At 43.3% G+C, this 21,905-nt stretch overlaps 2 protein-coding genes across 4 annotated transcripts in view; one reads left to right on the top strand and one right to left on the bottom strand.

Annotated features, from left to right (window-relative positions):
- Positions 1 to 5,248: 5,248 nt before the first annotated feature.
- On the bottom strand, positions 5,249 to 11,657 carry tmem218 (transmembrane protein 218). 2 transcript variants are annotated; one of them, XM_020699638.2, is made up of 4 exons: positions 11,434 to 11,657; positions 10,848 to 10,976; positions 9,881 to 9,983; positions 5,249 to 6,096 (listed from the first exon to the last, which is right to left on the bottom strand). In XM_020699638.2, the coding sequence occupies exons 2-4, from the start codon at positions 10,955 to 10,957 to the stop codon at positions 5,962 to 5,964; spliced, it is 348 nt and encodes a 115-aa protein (XP_020555297.1). In that variant the 5' UTR covers positions 10,958 to 10,976; positions 11,434 to 11,657; the 3' UTR covers positions 5,249 to 5,961. The 2 variants fall into 2 exon arrangements, with proteins under 2 accessions (XP_020555297.1, XP_023818025.1); XM_023962257.1 differs by lacking the exon at positions 11,434 to 11,657 and having other exon boundaries at positions 10,848 to 11,358.
- A 1,487-nt stretch (positions 11,658 to 13,144) lies between these two features.
- pknox2 (PBX/knotted 1 homeobox 2) overlaps positions 13,145 to 21,905 on the top strand; it is a 106,399-nt gene continuing 97,638 nt past the window's right edge. For both annotated transcript variants that reach the window (XM_023962256.1, XM_023962255.1), the window contains exon 1: positions 13,145 to 13,246. The gene's annotated coding sequence lies outside the window, so the exon portion shown is untranslated. The remainder of the gene's footprint in view (positions 13,247 to 21,905) is intronic.

The following is a 21,905-nucleotide window of genomic DNA, read 5'->3' as shown; positions in this document are numbered from 1 at the left end:
GCTAACAGGCCAGAGGACAAAGATCCAATGAGCTGACTGTTCTCTAAGATCAGCTTCATGTCGAGTGTAATGAGAGAAAGGTAAACATGAAAAAAATCATCTGCCTCATTCAAAAAACTATTTTTGCACAATGTAATAAAGAAATAGAAATAGAAAGTTGTAGAATTCTATCAAAAGTCAATAAAACTGAAAGAAAAAAAAAATTACTTATAAATTATCTTAAATGTAAAAAGCAGTGAACTTTCCCTGTACTAAAGATGTTTAAAGTGACAAAATGAGAAAAAAGGCCTCCTTTTGTCACTGCACTGTGGGTTATTGCCACCATCCTCTTTTTCTCCTCTATCCACGTCACACCGGTCATGTAGCCAAAGAAATTTGTTGCTGCCTGTCTGCACAGTGTGAGTCTCATATATCATCCTGGTTCGCCCGCAGGAAAGCAAAAGTAGCAAGTCAATTTTATGGCTAGTTAGCTTGTCTGGTGTGTGCCCCCCTTTTTTCCGGAAAAAGTTCTTCACTTCTGATTTTTATCTTTCTTCTACCAAAGAAAATGATCAATTGAAGTTGATCACAAACCTAAATGCCACAGAGATGGCTGTCTGTCAGAAACTGCAGCTGGCTGAAACTGTTCTGTTACTGTGGTCTGACAGCATTAGCTGGCCTTTTTTGGTCTTTCATTTACAGTCACCCAAACATTTCAGAGAAAGCTGTCAGTCACCTAAGTCTGACCCAGAGCATGATTCTAAAAAACAACATCGGAATACATCCATTGTTGGGTCAACCCAAACTCCCCAAACATGGCAAGAACCGGCCATGAATCTGGAGATAGTGTACAGCTACAGCATCAAAGACAGTGTCAAGAAAAATAAATGTGCCTTTGAGACATACTTCATTTAATCCAATTATTGTTTGCTAAATGCTTTCTGTCATATTTTAAGCAAAAAGAAAAAACATGCCCAGCAAATTGAGAGTTTTTCTTTATTTATTTGATAGCCACGGAGCTTCTTCATGTTGCAGACAATGTGTCTGTTATTGTTGTTGTTCTTTGTAAAAAAATCATTCAGAATCTGACTTTAGAAAAAGGTCATTTTTGTTTTGTGAGAGACTAACAGCCATGACCACATGGCCCCTGATTCTGTGAGGGGTGGGGCTTTGTAACTAAATCAAAAATTACACATAACATTAACTTTTTCATGGTGTAAACATAATTTAACCATTGTGCTGTCTTAGATGACCCCCCCCCCCTTCCATTGACGTGTTCTCCCTACCATGACAAAGGTGGATAAAGGTGGAAAGATTTCATGTAATCCATGGACACCAGTGAAGATCACAAATCATTGAAGAAAAAAGGTTCAGAGCACTGTCTAGTGGGTCTAGATGACCCAACTCCCAATGTTAAAGTGCCTAGGATAGCACAAGGGGTTAAGTAACTAACACCAAACTAGCCATTTCACTTGCTAACAGCTGTACTTTATTGCTCTTAAACAGGGACAAAAAGACAAAACGATGGTCATTGTTTGTGTAGTTCTCTACTCAGACCACTCTAATAAATGATGGTGCAATTTCTATCAAACTGGAATTCAGTGTGATGATGTATGGAATAATAATCTGTAATCAGTAAAGGAACAAGAGTGAAGTGAACATCTTGGTGTCTCTTTGCTCGGTTCACAATAAAAAGCTATACCCCCAGGAGAAAGGAAACTGCAGCTTTGAGCCCACATATAGCAACAGTGTTCATTCAAGTCAGTCTGATGAAAATTAGTGTTTGTTTGGTTGGTACTTGGAAGATCCTTATAATACAGAAGATATGATTAAAGTAGGATCTCTGGTTTTTTTCTTTAGAAAAATGGTGTATTCAGGCCATTAATGTTAAGATGCTGTGACTTTGATCACGGGAACTATGGGTAATATATTGTCGTTTTCATAATTCATGCAAACAGAGCCCCCATGGGGGGAGTTCAACCTGCCTGTCCTCCCCTAGATCTTCATATTTGTAGCATACAGAGTTGAACACTAATTCTGTTGTGACAAATAATTAAAAGACTGAGACAGAAGCTGCCCCCCTCCCCCCCCCTGTGAGTTGCAGTGATAGCCCCCTGGTAATGTACAAAAGGACCAAGCAATGTTTCCTTGGTTGCCAAGGAAACAAAGCTGTGTTTCTTTTTTCACTCTGTCTTTCACACTGTAGTGAAAACACCATCGTCTTTAAGCTAGCCAAACACCCACCCAGTCCTAATAAAGTGTCGTCTAAACGAAGCTCAGGAAAGCTTTCAGTGATACTTCAGGGAGCACTAAACTGGTTTTGTTTACCTGACTTCGACTGAACATGAACAGAGCCACATTCTTGTTAGAGAAGTGCACAAACAGTGTCTGAAATCTACTCATTGAATTTCAATGTTTTGGAATCTGGGTGGGACGGGAACAGCGGGCAAAATGGCTGCGGATGTGAACGGCAAGCTAGAAGTTCTGCTTCAGTGAATCTGAATGTCAGTTCTGCCCCAGGAGACGTGCTGCCTGTTCCCTTTGCAGTCTCACAACCAAGCAGCCTGGGCTTTCAGCTACCACCTCTTTGCCCTTGCATTGCTCTTGTTTTCGTGGCCACGCCCACCCCTTCTCTTTATATGTCCAGCTGGCTGTGCCACAAATGATCCTCACACCCCCACATGCTTTGTTCCGCTTATTTTCCCAGTCCCTAGAACCTGAGGGGGGAGACAAAGTAAGGTGACATGGGAGAGGGTGTGAGAACAGAGGAGTGGGCGAGGCATTCTCTTGGACATTTTGAACCTCAAGCTCTGGAAATGTCTTGAACTTCCAGAACTTGAAGGCCGAGCGGAAGTAGTGAGAGTGGTGTTCCTGACCTGAGACTCAACAAATGAGTGACATAAGTAAAAATGAACTTGTTCCACTTTCTGCTACAAGTTAGGCTCATGTTTATTCCTGTCTGTGTTCACTAAGAAGTCAAAATGGTGTCACCGCTTATCTCCCACTTCTGAAACGCCAGCAGTTCCCATGCAGCTTCTGGAAAGTCGTGCAGAAATAGGTCCACAGTATGGACATGTGGGCTGGAACTAACAGGATTGGTTTTGATTCATTAGATTCTCTTTCATCGCCCTGGTTGGAATTCCACTCCATGTCTCCTCTGACTTCACACTTTAAAATGGATGTGGGAGGGGTCCTTTGTAAATGAAGCTTTATCCTACAAAGCTCATTACTCACTGGGATCGTCATTTTATTACAACGCCACGGGATCGACCTCACAACACTTCTGAATGCAGTGCTGGGATCTTCAAAGGTATGATTCAGTGGCAAAATGTGAAACCAAGGTGTGGAGTTCTTTGAAAAAACAAACGCATGTTTCCTTCTGTGTTTACTGCCATGGTGGGAAGCATGTGAAGAATTCATGACAACACAACTACTCTTGTTAATTCAAGCGAAATCATCTTTACCAGCTTCAGTGATTATTTCTATTTTTGTTTTTTTTCCAGTCAAATAAATGCAGAACTCACAAAGCTGTGTTTTTATGTGCCTTTTTTTCTAGGAATGACAAAGCTGGTTATGTGCTAGTGTATTATTCATTAGGAGAATCATACCCACCAAATTCAGTTCTCTCTAATCCCTACTCCCACTTCCAAAAATAAATTTCCTGTTTACATGAAAGCTAAAAAATCAACACGCAGGAAGCTAAATGCGGCTTCTTGGTCAGTATGTGGACATGTACTGAACAACCCTTGTGCTATCCTAGGCACTTTACCATTGGGAGTTGGGTCATCTAGACCCACTAGACAGTGCTCTGAACCTTTTTTCTTCAGTGATTTGTGATCTTCACTGGTGTCCATGGATTACATGAAATCTTTCCACCTTTATCCACCTTTGTCATGGTAGGGAGAACACCTCAATGGAAGGGGGGGTCATCTAAGACAGCACAAGGGTTAAATCCTCCTTCTTGGTAAGGAAAAACTCCTAAAAAAAACAAATTCCAGAAAAAAACATCAAAATACCTCAGGCGTGTCCACATGAAGGAGGGATCCTCCCCCAGGACGGACAGGCCATGTACCAGAACTCATAGAGAAGAATTAGCTTATCTAACTCTACAACTACTTGTTTGAATAGTCCAGCAGACGGCCTGTGTTAACCTTACAAATTTGTAAAACGATACAAATGCTCTATATATAGCAGACTAAAGCCTAACATTATAGAATGCATTGTTTTCAAATAGCTAACTATAAATCAACTAACCAAACAAGCACATTCTCATAATTCATTTGATGCAAATGAAATAAACAACAATATACAACATTACTTTTGCTGCTGAGAGCCATTATTTACCATCTCTGTTTCTAATTACATACAGAGAACTTCCTAAAGGCCATTTTTTTAAGTTTATCTATACATTTTTTTATTAAATTGATGGTCAATTAGTGTTGCTTCCAAAGTGGAGTGGACAGTTTGATTTCACAAACGTGTGATTGGCTTGGAGTAACTTTCTGTTGTTCCCCAAGTATTTGCTTTATTTTTTTGAGTATGTGTACAAAGTTAGTCTGGAAATGTTGCTCAACACTACAGGAAGACTGAGCTGCTATTTCAAACGTCAAAGCACTGAGAAAGCAGCAGTCTGGGTACAAGGCTTTCCATGTTTTAAGAACCAATCACGGTTGTAGGTTTTTGTTTTCAGGGCAAAAATGAAGAGCATTCACCTCTGTGGTCTGCAGTAAAGTTGCTGAAAAAGGGCAGCAAACATTCAGATCAATTGTACGATGTATCAAAATGTTAATTTTTGAACAGTTCAGTCTCATTTTGTTTTGAAACAAACAATGACAATTCCCATTTCATGAGGACATGTTCTTCATATGTTAGTTAGATCATGAATTAACCCCTTGTGCTATCTTAGATGACCCCCCCCCCTTCCATTGACGTGTTCTCCCTACCATGACAAAGGTGGATAAAGGTGGAAAGATTTCATGTAATCCATGGACACCAGTGAAGATCACAAATCATTGAAGAAAAAAGGTTCAGAGCACGGTCTAGTGGGTCTAGATGACCCAACTCCCAACGTTAAAGTGCCTAGGATAGCACAAGGGCTACAGCGGGTTTCCACAGCTGGTGTGAATGTGGCTTTAGGGCAGCACTGACATGTCAAAGGTGGTGGACGTTTGTCGGCTTGGAAACTTCCTGCTGGGTTTGACATCATCAGCTTGTAATATTACTTCCAGTAGCAGGAATGAAACCCAAATGTAAAGAACATGAGCCAATCTAGAAGGTAGGTGCAACGTTTAATATACCAAAAAACTGCCACAGGTGTGGGAACAAAACTGCTTTTCACAGGCAAACAAGAAACCCCTCTCAATAAGGCAGACTATAGAAAAACACACTCTGAAGACCCACAGACAGATAGTTAAAACAAACTGACATAGTAACTTCCAGTCACATAGTAAGCATTCAGAATGGAGGTGAAAGGCTTGGAAAAAATGTCTGAAGCCCCCTCAGTACATGGTTAACACTCTTCTGGATGTTGGAGTTGAAGACCCTTCAACAGTGAGCTCAGATCTTCCCCACTGATGAGTCTAGAAGGTTCTTTTTAAGGATGGACTTTCAGAGGATCCAGAGTTAAATGTGTGTCACGAACCAGGAGAAAGAGAACAAAAACAACTTTAACTGACCTTCACACACATGTGGAGTTTTTAGAAAAACTGTCAATCGTGTTTATCATCGGTCAACCAAAAATGACTATAGATTCACAGCATTAAACATTTTGTCTGTTTGTGTTTGTTTTAATTGACAGAAAATTACACCTCAGAAAAAAACAACAACAGTTTGTTTGTTCTATGACTGTCAACAACAAACAAAGTCTACCCAGATCCATCTGAGGGCTCCCCCAGGAAAGGTTCAGCTAACCGGCCGCCTGGCTTGTCTTGTGTTCATGCAGGCGGGGGGCGTGGTCTTGGAGCCCCCTCTGATGCTGGCGGCTCACCGTCTTCTTGAGACCTTGGCATGCACCGACTCCAGGAAATGAAAGGGAAGCAGCATAAAGACTGTCACCAAGAAAACGGCGCTCACCACAGCCAGGAGAACATAGCGGCCAATGAACAACGTGTCTGTTATCTGTTGAACAAAAAGAGAGAACTAATAGATAATACTATAAATAATACATTGAGTCCTGTAGCATTTGTGCTTGGTTACTGTCCCTTTGCAAAGGAAACAACTTTCCATCAGCAGTCTTTATTGGCCACTAGATGTCAGGAGAGCGCTTTGGTCAGCTGGGCTGTTATTTACATGCCTAAAGAATTTGTGAATGCACAATTTAAAGCCAATATCAACCAGCAATATTCTGCATACTGTTTGTTTATTGTGCATTGTTGTTATTGTGTCTTGGGTCAGCGATTCTTTGTCAGGAACACTGATTTTCCAGATGTTGGGCTGCCTGTGGAGTGAAATGTCTGATCTAATGTTTAGCTTTTGCTTCATTCACATCAATTGAAGGTAACTGGTTGATTTGTTCAGGAACTGACAACATGATGAAAGCTTCAAGCATCAGTTACATACATCGAATCATTGACAGCCCCCCACCATTTCCCCTCCTCCATCTGCACAGGAGAAAGTACTAAACCACTTTATTGTTACACTACAGTTTGGATTTTTCTCTGACACTGTCATTTTGATTCAGGAACATAATCATCTGAACATATATGAAGAAGAAACTTTAGCAAAGCCTATATGGAAATATTGGGAAACCAGTTGCCTAAAAAAGGTTCTCAGTAAATTTGGGTTATGCTTGAATGTTGTGGTTACAAAAACGTAAAATGTACAGGTACAATAACTGCTGACAGGTCAGAGAAAATGCACTCACTCTGTAGTTAAATACCAATGCAGCAGAAAGAACCGGAGGGTTTTGGTATCATTGAACGTCACGGTGTGAAGAAAAGGATCATATGCAAACACATAATGTCTGAAACTTGGAGATATAGTTTCATACCTAAAAAATGTCTTGAGTAGAGAAAACTGGAGATGTGGGGATTGTGAGTCCTATATTTGTTCCGTTGTTAAAGTAAACTGTGTGAATGAAAAAAACCTTCAAAGACTGAAAACTTTCACTTCTACACATTTCTTCCCAGTTTCTGCAGGTCTGGCGGTGAATAGATTGGTTTTACATTCATATTTGTATCAAATTCATACTGGATACAAGAGAGCAGCTTATCCCAGACGTCTACTGTAACGGCAGAGTTATCATCAAACACAGGAAGAGTTAAAAAAGCAGCTGCTGGTGGGATCAGATACCACACCACCACACACAACTGCAGGTTATACAGTTACAAGATCTGTTTAAATAAGACCATAGTGGAATGTAGTCAACAGTTTAGGTCCATCACCGTGAGACAGCCTCAGTTCAACTAGCTAGAGTTTTCACGTCTTCTTTCAGCTTAGAGGCTGAGGACAGAGTGAACCAGCTGATGAGAGCAGACAGTCAGTGCTGGTATGTTCTATGACACAATCTCATTGAATCTTTTGACAGCTAATTGGAGGTTCAATGGCCTAGCTGCTGCTGCTGCTGCTGCTGCTGCTGCTGCTGCTGCTGGGTTTACGTTACTGTCACAGCCACGTGAAGACACCTGTAACCATGTAGCTCAGGTGTAGAAGTGGTTTATGGTGACCTGGTCAGAGCACTGAAGCGTCCATATTCCACACTGCAAGCTACTGAATGGACGGCAGTTCCAACAGAAAGGATATGGTTTGATGGGAGACGTCTTCATTTACAGACTCAGAGTTCACTCCCTAGGAACCTAACTTACCTTATGGGATTTATTAAAGTAAAAAATGAATCACAACTGTATTGACTTAAAACCCTAACACTAGCAAAGTCAGTCAGTAAGAGTTATATTTTTTAAGAAACTTGTAAAAAGAAAAGGAAATGTCAGGAATCTCAGTGCAGCACCACTACTGTCACAGTAGAGTTTGGGTTTGATGTAAGTATGGATATCATCATGACAGGATGCAGTCATTTAAGCAGTAAATAAAGAGAGCTGAACAATGTTCTCTTGAACCTAAAATACAAATTCCTGGCTTCTTTATTTCGGCTCTGAAGACACGATTAAAGGACTCAACAAGGACGCTGAAAGAACAAAAGCCTGTCACCACCTTTAAATCCAAAGACTGGGCAAACTTTGCCTTCCAGAGACCTGCCGAGTTGGTGAACTAGCTTTTTTTAAAGTGAGTGTTAAAAATGCCGGCAGTGCAGTAGTTTACCATAACTACATTAGAAAGACAGGTCTCAGTAATTCAGTGATCGGTACATAAAATATGAAGAATGGAGAGGAGATCCTGAAGAAACAACAAGCCTCTCCGACAGATGTTGATGCTTCTTTGTATAGAAACTCATGTTTCAGAGAGATTTTCCAAAAGCTCACTGATGTCTCAGAGTGCGCTAATAATTTATGAGCCGCCAAGGAAAACAAGACGACAAAGTGAGAAAAAAGCCTCAAGCAGAAATAACAGGAGACAGCAGCCCAACTGTTGTGTACAGAGAGACAGTGACTTTTATGGAATGAGACAAGATGATCATAGTCCTAATGATGATGATGATGATGATGATGCCTGTGAAAAGCATTCTTGTGTCTAAGAAAGGCGGGTATAACAAAGGGAGTCATTCAGAGATGGATCCAAATAACACACCTCAGGTTTTAATCTGCCAATTAGACGGCGAACAGGAAGCCTGAGTGTGTGGAGCATGTTTTATTAATGTGCCTGTGCGTGGGAGCAGGTGGGGAGTGGGGTGTTAAATAGACCACCCCCACCCTAAGTTTAGGACTGGTGTAATTGGTGGTGTGATGTTTTATTTGAGCTTAACAGGATGAGGTTAAGGCCGCCTCTCGTGGGCGCATCTCTGCTGGCAGCTGAGACGCAGACACAAAGGATTCTCACTGCATCCAGTTCTTTTCCATGAACTGTATTTTTAGGAAAAACAAATGTAGCATCATTATCATGTTCTCTTTTTCTGAATCATATTTTGTGAGATTTGAATCAAGTTGACGGCTGCTAAGGGGAGCAGCAGCTCACATGAGGACAGGAGTGAAGTAACCGGAAGGTCTGAGCGGCTCTGACATCTTTGTCTGTGGAGTCTGGAAGGGAAACCCAGAGCGTCTCTGCTGGTCTGGCCGTCAGACAGAGGCCACGCACGCAGGACGCCGCTCTGCTCGCCTATTTCAGTGGGGCGGCAGCTTGCTTGGCAGAGCTAGTCGGCTTACTGGCACGACTCTGAGGCAACATGGGGGAGTGTTTGTTGTGTGTTGCTGTTGGAACAAGATGAAGCAGGCAGGCCTCCACAACAAGTGCAGAAATTCCCACAGTGACACTATTTGCAGGCACACAGGCTGAAGCACAATCAGCTGTCGCTGAAGACAGAATCCTGTTCTCACTTAAGGCTGGGCATCGTCTCCCTTCTGCTTTCTTTGTCCGCAGACACAGAATAAGTGTGAAACTCAGACACCACATCCTTTTGAGTGCATTAGTGAGCGGCGAGCTGAGCTGGACCCTCTGGATGCAGACACGGCCGTCTGGACCCAAAACAGTTGGTGGTGATGAATCCCAATGGCACCAGATCAAGACTGCTCTGTTTTCAAATGAGCCACATTATGCTTCCATTAAGCATGTGCCGCCATAACAGCCCATAATACTGCTAGGGTCTTTACTGCACTCAGAGTGGGGGGGTGCTGTTGCTGCTTTTGGCAGCTGTGCTGGGGAAGGAGAACGGCTTCTGGGAGCCCTTCACAAAATAAAAAAGCAGAAGTTTTCACTTCATATCCTTGATGGGACTGGAGGAAGGACGGTGTGCAGTCAGCTGCAGCTGCACAGCAGCAGGTTGTGAGAGGAGTGTGATGTGCGTCCAGCTCACCTCCTTCTCTTTGAAAGGGGGAGGAGTCTCTGGGCTTCGAGGGAAAACGACCAGAGCTAAGGTGATGGAGAGAGCCAGGAGGAAGACAGGGATGACTCCTAACCTGCAGGAGGAAGACGGTTCAGATTCAGAGGTTCAGGACGTCATCAGCGGCTCTCTGGGAGCTTTGGTGGAGTAATTTCTGGTTACGTTGTGTAATCTAACTACAGTTACATTATCAAATGCTGTGATCACTGCATGGACACTGTGGATGTTTCAAGAAGTCAGAAAAACAAGACACTGCTGATGTCTACAGAAAAAAGGATGTGTGTGACGGAACCAAACAGGGTCATGAAAAAAGGTTACATCAAACGAATCAAATCCATGTTAACAATAGCCAGTAGTTTACAGCAAAAAGCTTATTCAGGTGGTTTTCTTTAAATAATTCACATTTTTGGATACAAGTTCCACCTTTGTTTGAGTTTAAATCATGAAGTGGTTTTTTAGAACCACTTCATGAAGGGAAAATGTAAAAATAAATGTCATTGAATTAATCAGTAAACTTTTAATCATCATCTAATCAGTGCAGTATTTTGGCAGAAATACCCCCCACTATTATGAAACGGTTTTCTCCTGTCAGCTCAGTCTGAACAGGAGAAAAAGGTCCATCAATGAGATGTTTAACCTTTTTCTACAAAGAGATCAAAGATAAACTTTCCAAAATCAGATTTATGGAGTATTTGATAAAATCCTGATGTGTGAAAGAAGACGACTTGAACAAATCTCGAGGTGTTCCTCAGGGCTCAGTGCTGGTGTGTTGATGACATCATGCTGTCAATCAAAGTCTTCAGTTTAAATCAAACTGATGCTGATGATTCACAACCTACTACAGGATTTCAACTGGACGTGTGTATGAAGCACGTCATCACGAGCTGAGGGAGAAGCATCAGCATTTGAATGAGGCCTTCCGGTTCGGGTTCCCACTCACTTGGCAGATCCGGACGCTCTCAGCAGCAGGATGCCGAACGCAAGAGCCGCGACCCAAACGAGGGCGAGGATCAGGACTCCAGGGCCCACCTGGAGGACGGGGGAAGCCATGCTGATGCTCTCTGTCTGTCTACGGACGACAACAGAGATGTGATGATCATGTAGAGGCGACCGCGGCGCCGGTTCCGGGCCGGCGGCAGCTCGGAACTCCGCCGCCCGGGATTCCGGCTCAGCCCCGTCCTCCTTCCGGTTGGTTCTAGGTCAGCGTGGCACACGCACGCGCGTGCTTTGTGTAAAATAATATATGAGCGCTCAAGTTTTAAAGCTATATTCCCAGTGTCTGCGCTTTTCACCGTTTCCTGGTAACCAGAAGCTTTGCTCTCATTGGATAAATGAAGTGGAAGATAAGCCAATCGGCTGTGAGGTTACTTCGAACAGAGCCAATCAGAAGGCCGCCTCCATGTTTCAGGACAGATAGGAGAAAAATGGATTTGGGAGATTTGTGGGGAAACGAATCATATTTATATACGATAATCATTTAAAATTCAATGTTCACGGAACAAAAGGCGGTAAAGGAAAACACGTGCCTTAAATAACCTTCCACAGCCGCCGGGGGGGCTGACCGGATCCGCAGGGGGACCGCGGGTGTTCCGCTCACTGATTGGCTGGAGCTGACGCTCAGCAGCGTGCGAAGACGTGGTGCCTTTAGGGTACCCTCGAAACTTCCATGCACTGTTGTTTAAAAAAGCCCGAGAAGGTTGATGTGTTCACGGCGTCTGGTGATCAATTTAGAAGATCAAGGGAGCTTTTCAATAAAAATAATAGATATAAAAACAGACAAAGCTGCCAAATTTCACTGTCAGTGATTTTGTGAGAAGTCTAAATAAAGGCTAACTGAGGTGAATAATTCAGCTGTAGTGCAGTTTTGCATCTGAGCATTTAGACATTTAGTCAGAGAAATAAACTAAGAAAAGCTGAAACAAAGGATTTTTAATGAATTTTCTGGTCAGCCAAAGGCAGAATGTAGGATTCACATGCTCTGTGCCTTCTTAGGTTATTTATATTTGAAAGCAGTTTCCTTCATTAACCGGTGCAGGGATGTAATGGGATGGCTTCAATATTCCTTAGCATTTCATTCAAAGTAAATATAAGTTGCCTGCAGATGTGCGGTGAACTGATCTGGACAGGAGAGTGAGTGGGCTGCTTTTGAAAGCAACTTTATGGTTTATCAATAAAAAATAAACAAGCTGAACATTTTTTCCATCATGTGATAAAAGGTGGAAGTGAGGGATGACCACTGAAAGCTGGAGGAGTAGAACACACACACTAAAGGTCAGAGTGCTACTTCCTGGAGAAGAACAAAGATGCCTGATGTTAGCAGTAAGATGCTGCAGTTTGTGTGTCAGCTGGTCCAGCAGCACCAGAGACTCAAAGAAGCAGAACAAGCTGACCCAAGATGCTGGTTCTGAGATCAGCCTGAACCTCTCAAGCTGTGTCCAGACATCCATCGTGCAGGACGTACTCAGCATGTTGTTCACCTTTCCGCAGGGGTCGCCACACACAGCTGTCACTGATTCACACAGGAGGCTTGGCAGAGATGTTTACGCTGGATGTCTTTCCTGACACAACCCTGTGTTTTATCTGGGCTGGGGACCGGCACCGGGGACCCAGACTCGGGTTCCTTTGTGGCTACGTAGTTAGGCAGCGGCATGAAGAGTCTTGACCAAGGACCCACACTGGAAGAAGCTCATCGCGCCCCTGGGAATAGAACGCTGGTTTCCCTTGAGCCATCCAGTCACTACAGATGCTGGAGGAGCACAGCATGAAAGATGAAACGTCTCATGATACCGAACACTTCTTTGAATTGCGCTTTCAGTCAAAGGTCTCTTTAAATTTGAATAAAAAAAAAACAGAATAGCAGAAGAGGATTTTTGATGTCTTTAGTAAACAAGACATTAAAGCCTAGGCTAGAGAGTTTACGTTTATGCCACATTCATGTAAAATAAATCTCATTATGACTTTACAAGCAAAATAGCTTTAAAGCATTTATAACATGCTTGTCTTTCCTGCTTTCAAATTATTGAAAAAATAAAAAAGTACAAATGCAGGGATTTGTGCCTTCAACAAAAACAAGACAGGAGATGATGGAACGAGAAGTTTAGGCTTGTTATAGTGAAACCTGATCTTCGTGATCCAATCGGCGTCTTCCAGTTGCAACTGCCCGCGGTGGCCGTATTTCCCACAGACATGGAAGGCATCGGCAGCCCGGGTCGGGAAACAGAAGAAAATGGATGAAGATGGAGGTGGGAGGAGTCTGGCTTGGCTGACGTCAGCGGCTGTGTGGAGGAGTATAGGCTGTGCTGTCAGCCCAGTGTCAGTCTGATGAAGATTGGCATGCAGGTAAGCTGTCATTCATTTTCAGTGTCAGTGCATGAGAGCAGAGCTGCAGCCCTGCAGCGGCCTTTCCCCCCTTCCCCCCCTCATTACAAAAGGCAGGACATTATTCATGCAGGCAGGCAGACACCCAGCCAGGCCGGAGAGGGAGGGAGGGAGGAGACGGAGAGGCAGAGGAGGGGAGGGGAGGGGAGGGGAAGAGGAGAAGCAGAGGAAGAGGAGGAAATGCAGTTTGCTGGGACCGTGGAGGAAGAGCGGCCGTTTCTGTCTGCGCCTGTTTGGGATGCTGGATCCGCTGGCTGTTGTGTTGTTGTTGTTGTTGTTGTGTAGTTAGAGGTGCAGAGTCGAGGCGCTGGAGATCCGCCGCCGTGTGTGTCTTTGTGTGTGCGTGTGTGTGTCAGTGTGCGTCCTGCAGCCGCTGGTAACCTGTGTATTTATCTGTTTACTTCATTGTTTAACATCATTCTAGTATCTTTTTAGAGTTGGTGAGAATATTAACTTGTAGAAAAATGTGAAAGAAAAAAAAGTCTTTTTAAATTATTAAACGAAGTTTGTGATGACGTTTTCTGCTGTTTACACTTATTTATTCTTTTGGAAGAATATGATTGTAAACTTTTCTCAACAGCACATTTCTGACTGACAGAAGACTATTGCATTTACTCTGACCCAACAAATAAACCAAGAAATCAAAAATGGGTTGGATGCTTGCTGACTTTTGCTGCTGCAGTTCTCTCTTTGTTTTGCGTAACTGAGCTCCTTTGTTTGTGTCGCTACTTTCCTCTTGTGTTCTGTTTGTGGATGTTTGGCTGATGCTTGTGCGAATCCTTGTTGTGTGTGTGTGTGTGTGTGTGTGTGTGTGTGTGTGTGTGACCTGCAGGCGTCCTGGCTGAAGTCTGTCCGTCTGCGTCTTCCCACGTCACCCACTTTACTCTCTGGGTGCTTGAATGACGGTTTGCATGTTTTGACAGCTCTCAGTCTCAGTGTGTGCGTCCTGGAAGCCCGTTGGCGTCCAGCAGCACTCTGTCCACCAGCTTTCAGCCGTTTAGGGAGTCCGTTCAAGTCGCTCCGTCACTCAGAAATGGTAGACTTCCACCTGTCACCAAGAAGGCAGATTTGGAACTGATGTGTGACTTTAAAAATTGCAAATTTACTACTTTTAGGTTCACAATATATTCAGTTTTTGTCTCCTGTCAGTGAAATTAAAATGTCTGTCAAACCGATTCATTAAAAAAGCCTGACAATCAAGAATCCATCAGCTTAATCAAATATGTCTGAGCCATTTGTTTACTAATCATCCGCCTTCCTTCGAAATCCCAGCGGTGATTTGAACCACTTCAGCTCTTTCCTCAGAAGAGCCTGGCAGGTGTGGGCTGTAAAATGCCACGAGGAAGTAAAGCGGCCCCCTCTGTGGCAGTCAGGGCTTTGAGAAATGCTGCTATTGTCGCTGCTCAAAGACCATGAGACGGCCTGTTTCCTCTCCCAGCGGTCAGATGAAAGTGTATTTTTGTCAGTGGATGATTCAGCGGGGAATGAGTTTCAACGGAGCACGAAGAAGGTGTTTGCTCTTTGTTGTGATGCTCCCCACGCCGCTCTGTATGAATTGGCAGAGTGGGATAAGACTAATTTAGTTTATTCACCAAGTCCTGCTGAGATCTTAATTGATGATTTGTGTCATTGGACAAGCAGCCCAGGGGCATATTTGGGAGCCGCAAAATAACTTCAGCACATTTGCATATTCTCATTTCTGCTGTATGGATAAATGATAGGATGGAGTGTAATGCTGTGGATTCCTGCAGCTTTTGGGGGGGAATAATCCCCAAAAGAGGGATTCAGTCGCACTAAATGAGGAAGCTAAACGAAGCCAGGATGGCATACGTAAAAACCAAATTTCAACATTTGTGTGATTGAACCTATGAAGAGGAAATGACATCATCTTGTTTGCTTCTTTTCTCCTTTATTTTTTCCTGTCTTGTTGATTCAGAAACAGATGAATAAGATCATGTAGTAATTATCCATCTATTCTTTATGAAAGTGCTAACTGGACTTCTGTAATAAGGTTGGGATTTGTTTACTTATTTATCTTTTGAAACATCTAAAAGGTTAAAATTCTGCAATGAAGACAACTATTGAGAGTTCTTTGTCAGACTGGTCTGCTGGGCGTCACTGGAACATCCTACAGGAAGTTCCTTCTACCCCCTCTCTGTAGTTTGATTTCAGCTGGCTTTCCGTGTTCAGTGGTGCAGCAACACTAAAGACAACTGCATTGCGTGTTTTAGCCGTGTTGGGGGCCTTACAGGCCACGGCCACTGAGCCCGCGTGACCCTGCTGCTCTCCAGAGGAGGGCGGAGGGCTTTTTGAACGGCTTAAGGACACAACCTTCTGGCTTTTGGCTGTGCAGCCAGCTCTGTTGTGGCTGTGCTTTAAGCAGACCTTGAGGGATCCAGCGGCAGCGCTGAGGACCAGCTTGATTTCTGCCTCCACCTCTTCCAGAAAACGTCAAGCAGAGGTCTGCTTCTGCAAAGCCAGACTACAAACAAAAGTAGAAAAGCTTTAGCAAGACTTTTGCTTAATGCACTTCAGAGATTTTTGTTCCACTTCAAACCATTCCCAAAGCCGGCACATGATGTGATCTTTTTTATTTGTTTGTCAAATGTGATCTGCAGAGGATGCATTCTCAATTTAAATGTATTACTGTTTATTGATTGAACCTCTCATTTTTTTCATGTAGCTCAGCGATTTTCAACTAAAATTTAAAGAGATCCAGTTAGAAAAAAATTCTTGAAGCTAAAAAGAATATTTCTAAATATTCTGTGTAATATATTACCGAGTAGCTGAGGATTTGTGGCACATCTGCATGTGTTTATTATCTAACTGTCACTTCAAATGAATTCAGTATAATTTAAAACCTTAGGACAGTTTTTAATGTCACAACATAACACACATGGAACTGTGCACGCACACACACACACGTGCACGCACGCACGCGCACACACACACACACCGCGCGCACACATACACACACAGCAAGCACACATACACACACACACACACAGAGCAAGCACACTACCAGGACAACTACCGATATCACCTGGAAAACTAGAAAAAGGAGGATCCTCCAGCCCTCATTAGCTTCTTCCACAAATCAAACTCCTCCCCAGAAGAACGTATTTGATCAAATGTTTGAAGTTTTTCAGTCCATCAGGGTTGCATTTCAAAACTGGTAAATTCCTGCTAAATTCAACTTTTTCTGTAGGAAAAATTCAAAACGTCCCTTTTCCCAGTTTCTTCAGTTCAGAAACATCTTCAGATAAAGTCATAAAGTGAATTTAAACAAAAATAAATAAGTAAAAATCACAGCAAAAGCAACCGTTAAAGAACATAAAAAACTACTGGGAAACAACAACAGCTGCAACAGTTTGTGAATAAACACGTAATTATACCATGGTCCGGGTGAATACTCGATTCTGATTGGCTGCTGGGTATGCGTTAAAACCTGATAACCGCACGGTGAAAAAAGAAGTTCCGGTCGGCTAGCTTAAATGATTTGTATCACTGCGCCGGCTTCTGTAAAACAACCTTTTGCTTCATCATCTGGGCAAAAACAAGCGGTAAGCGATTAACTTTCCCTCTGAATTGATGCTTTATTCAACCCATCGGGACGATCAGCATATTTATATCGCCGAATCTTGACTGCAGCGGTGGTGCTGCGCGACGTTTATGAGAAAAGTGATCCAAATCGGAAAAAAAAACAAGAATTAAGGACTAAAACCTGGTTAATATGTATTGCTTTTGTAAGTGACCATGGTATAAGCGGGTTAATGGCCTTCGAAGTGTGCAGTTACTACTTTTTAACGCACTTCGCGGAAGCAACCGTCCTCCGCGAAGGCTTCCACGGCGTGCGTTAAAAAGTAGTAACTGCACACTTCGAAGGCCATTAACCCTTACATAAGTAAGTGAATGAAAAGAAAAGAAAGAACACCCGTGGGTCCATAGTGTGTCACTGTAACACGGTGTTGTACAGTCTGATGGCTGTGTGTGTGTGTGTGTGTGTGGGGGGGGGGACCTGTGGTAGCTTTTTCTTGCACTGTGGGGGCAACAGTCTGGTGCTGAAGGAGCTTGTCAGCGCCTCTACCGTTTGGTGCAGGGGGTGGGAGGGGGTATCCATGATGCATGTTAGCTTAGCCAACATCCTCCTGTCCCCCACCTCGATGGTGCAACCCAGGACAGAGCCGGCTTTGTTAAGCTGAAGCTAAGCTGAAGTTGAAGCTTTTCTTCAGTTTCCTCACTGGCTCTTTTCCCCAAAGAAACTTTCCAAACACGTCTTTTTGTTTGGCTTTTGTTAACTTTTAGCTTTGGGCTTATAAGTTAGCTTGCGCTCCGAGCGAGCAGTCGCTTTTTGTCACCGAATCTGGCAAGACAGGCAGAGGTGGTGAAACAGAACCCAGTAGTTTTCCAAAACAATACTTCCTTCTGAATCGGAAAATAAAAAATGGGAAAGAATCAAAGTTAAACTACTGTATGCATTGTTTTCCCATCGGCTGCCCCGGTACCAAGCGGCCCTAGGACTGCAGACCGGTACTGGTTCGGGGTCCGGGAGTTGTGGACCCCTGATTTAATGCGAACAAGGCAGCGCGTGGAAAAATTATGAATTGGGGACACCCAAAACGTATAAAAGTAACACGGAGGGGCCCCCGAAAATACACCCATATATGGCAAGTCAAGTTGGGAGTGAGAACGTATCGGTTGCAACGACAAGAGCTCCACCATTTAAAAAAGAGGCGCCCATCGTATTGGTTTTGTGTCAAGTCTGGTTCTGGTTCTGGGTCTGCGTGACCCAGATGCTGGGTCTGCATGACCCAGCGTCTGGGTCTGCATCCTGACAGTGGTCCCCAGTTAGTGACCCCTGATGGAGAACCTTTTTATAACTACAAGGCAAAAAAACAACAACATCCTAATAGCCTACGTGCACGATAGAACTTCCGGTTAACTTCCGTGTTTCGAGTGTGAGGCCTTTCATAGCTTTCCTGTATATGTGTCGGTGAGAGCCGAATGGATGGTGAACACGGCGGGAGGACTTCACCCCAAGCAAGACGAGTCGTGTTTCGTATTTGCAGCAATCGGAAAGAAAATGCGTCATGTAAACACGCCGTTCGGAATACTTTGCCCCGGTCAGACTCGTTCGGATCAAAATTTCTTTCCGATCGAGATAGCTGGGTATACCGATCGTTGTTCATGTAAACGGTCATTCCGATCGTGTGTCACTGCTGCTCTGGGTTACGTCATGCATAGACGGTGTTTCGCTGAGAGAAAGCTAGTGAGCTCATACGGGACCGACCAGCGGCTCTGCGGACGCCCCGCGTAAAGCCCCACTCTGCTCTCGCCCCGCTGGGTCTCCCCTCTCTTTCACCCCTCACGAGGGAGATGCGGGGGGGATGCGTGTCCACTGAGGTCTGGACCCGGCATCCGAGCTCTGCGTTCGGGCTCCGGTGCCAGTGGACCGAGTGAACCTCTCTGAGCAGAGCAGCCGGATTTATTGATGTGTTTGAGGGGAGGGTGCTTTGTTATGTGTGCGTTTTGTTATGTGTGAGAATTCGGACTGCGAGCCGAACCGCCGCTCTGGGTTAGCGGCTGCCGGACTCGCGAGGACAGAGCAGAGCACACAGTGTGTGTGAGCTTTTCAGAGCAGAAATGCCGCTCAGTCCTTAGAAACTGTTCAAAAAAATCACGACACATGGAATTGTGTTTCTAATTGTGCCCCGACAAATAAAGGCTGATCATTTACGTGCAGCCAGGATGCAGATTGCAGCGTTTCCCACATGGTTTGTCCTGGATTTTGTCTCCATCAAAAGGCTAATGTTGTTAGCCCGTGTTGTTAGCCTATCCTAACACTGGGTTGTTCTTCAGTTCTGCTCTTCTTCCACAAAAAAAAGCACTGACCACAAGGATTAAATATAAAATGATGAGCGAACAGGCACTTCATAATATTCATAAAATTAATAAAAGCACGTTTGGAAGATCGCCTCGTATGTTACCGAGCTGCTGCATAAATATGTGACAGCACAGGTTTGTCTACAACGGGACACATTTCCTTTCGGTATTTTCGACACTATACATATATTTTAGACACGATATTTTGCCCATGTAACCACGCACTGGTCGACAATCCTGTAGATGTCGTTCACGTCGATTTTCGGGAGACCTTGTAGAAAACGGGTGATATATACCATCTTTCGCAATCAAAATCTGCCGTGTCGCTGCTATAGAAGTTGCAAGCCGGAAATGGTCGGCCTCACACTCAAGGCGGTGGAAGTAGAACTCCTTACTTTCGTGCACGGAGCCTATTCCATCCATCCATCCATCCATCCATCCATCCATCCATCCATCCATCCATCCATCCATCCATCCATCCATCCATCCATCCATCCATCCATCCATCCATCCATTATTTTGCAGTTGTGAGTTTTTACAGCTCTTCTAAAACACAGAATGACCATCATTTAGGCATTTTGAATGAGCTAAAGTCTTTTGTCTTACAAACAAAGAACCAAATTAGCTCAAATTTTAACAGTTAGACTTTAAAAGAAAGCCAATATAAATACATGTAAGCATTAAAATGCACTTCTTGTTTGAAATAAGTAAAGACATAATATAGATTTATCTTGTAATTTGCATTCTTTAAATATTTTTTTATTATTCAAATTTGGAAAGTTTTTGTTTTAACAAGCACCAAAGTCACTTCCAAAGAAACATAAAACCAATTTCAAAATATTGCTTAAAACATTATGTTGGTTTTTGTGTCAGCCGGAAACAGGAAAGGTGAACACAATAGAAACATACAGGTTCAGGAAGGTTATTGCCTCTGAAATGACAACATTAAATTATGAGGCACTAAAACATGCTCAGATAATAACACAACACATTCATCTTATTAGAAATGATTATTTTGTAAAAAAAAAAAAAAAACCAAAACAAAGCACAGACTGTAGCTCTCAGCACTTTGGGATCATTTTTTTGCACCACAAGTCAAACTGAAGATAAACTTGAATCCCTTCAATACCAGGACAAGTGTACACTGGAACTCCACAGCAAGGAAGGATGGATACAAAAGCTGTAGTCATTAGGTAATGATTTTACCATCAGTGCGCATCTTTACAGACAGAGGAAATGAAGACCCAGCAGGGACACATTCCCAAAGTGAAGAAAAAAAAGTCTAAAAGTGGAATGGAAAAATACGCAGCAGCTTTGGTTGTCAGCACCAGCAGGATGCACAACAAATGCAGCAGACGAGGCGGCTTTGTTTTAGTTTCTCACCATTCTTCAAAAAACAACAGTTCTAATGTTCTTGCCAGTTTCACAGTAAAAACAGCTACAGGAGGTTTTTGGATCCATCACAGATATTTAATGATCAAGCAGACAATAAAATTCCTTCATAGCTTTGACTAAAATAATATGCTGTAAAATGTAGATAAAGGGGTGCTCACACTTGTTTGGCATGCAAGCTACTATAAGGAACAACAAACTCCAAAGGATCTACCTATAAGGATCCATATATGTATGTATGTATGTTTATATGTATGTATGTATATAGTGGTGTATATGTAGTGGTGGATAAAGAACAGAGGAAAGCCGTTGTGGTGGATGTGGCAGTGCTAAGCAATGGGAACATCAGGAAGAAGGAACATGAGAAACTGGAGAAAGCCTGGAAAGTGAAGGTGACAGTGGTGCCTGTGGTAATTGGAGCACTCGGGGCAGTAACCCCCAAGCTGGAGGAGTGGCTACAACAGATACCTGGAAAGACCTCAGACCTCTCAGTCCAGAAAAGTGCAGTGCTAGGAACAGCTAAGATACTGCGCAGGACCCTCAAGCTCCCAGGCCTCTGGTAGAGGACCCCAGCTTGGAGGAGAAACCACCCGTGGAGGGTGAGAGGGGCGTTTTATATATAAAAGTCTAAAATACTTTATGTACTAGTAACTCAAAAAATACACAGTAAGGGTACACAAATCTTTTGGAGGAGAAAGCTTTGTAACGTTTATAAATATTATTTTGTAGTAAAACACTATTAGAACACATAGAAAATACATCTTTATTTTTGGGGTTATTTATCTTTGATGATCCCTGATCAGTGTTGCTAGATTGGGCGGTTTCCCCCCAGTTCAAGGTTTCTGAAAAATATTTTACTTTTTATGGAAAAAATAAAACAATCAAAAATTACCCCCAAACAATATTGCGCTCAGCCTACCTGCACATACCAGAGCGTGTTTACAGGTGGGGAGAGAAACCTAATTAGATTAACACCACACTCACGTGCATCATTCAACACCCAAACAGTCAAGGAAGGGGGGAACCCAACCCTGAAAGGACCACACCTCCGCCTGTGACCTGGTTCTTGTGAGGGGCTGGCTCTGAAAAAAGATAATAAGTACACAATTTTAAAGTACACATGCACAAACATTCTCCTAAAAAGATATTGGGGGGGGGGGGGGGGGGCAGTCATAGCCAGATGCTCTGCAGAGGCAGCGGCCGGTCAAAAGAGTGAGCGTGGCAGAAACCGCCAGTTTGAAAGGATCTCGTAAGCACTTTTTTTTTGTAGTGGCTGAACGCGATGTGGAAAGAGCACTTGTTTGTAAAGCACTCAGTACTGTATTTTCACAACCATAGGGCAAAC

The sequence above is a fragment of the Oryzias latipes genome, chromosome 14, assembly GCF_002234675.1.
Source record: "Oryzias latipes chromosome 14, ASM223467v1".
NCBI classification, from domain to species: Eukaryota; Metazoa; Chordata; class Actinopteri; order Beloniformes; family Adrianichthyidae; genus Oryzias; species Oryzias latipes.
The sequence above is the reverse complement of the archived record's forward strand: the minus strand, read 5'-3'. Positions and strand labels throughout refer to the sequence as shown.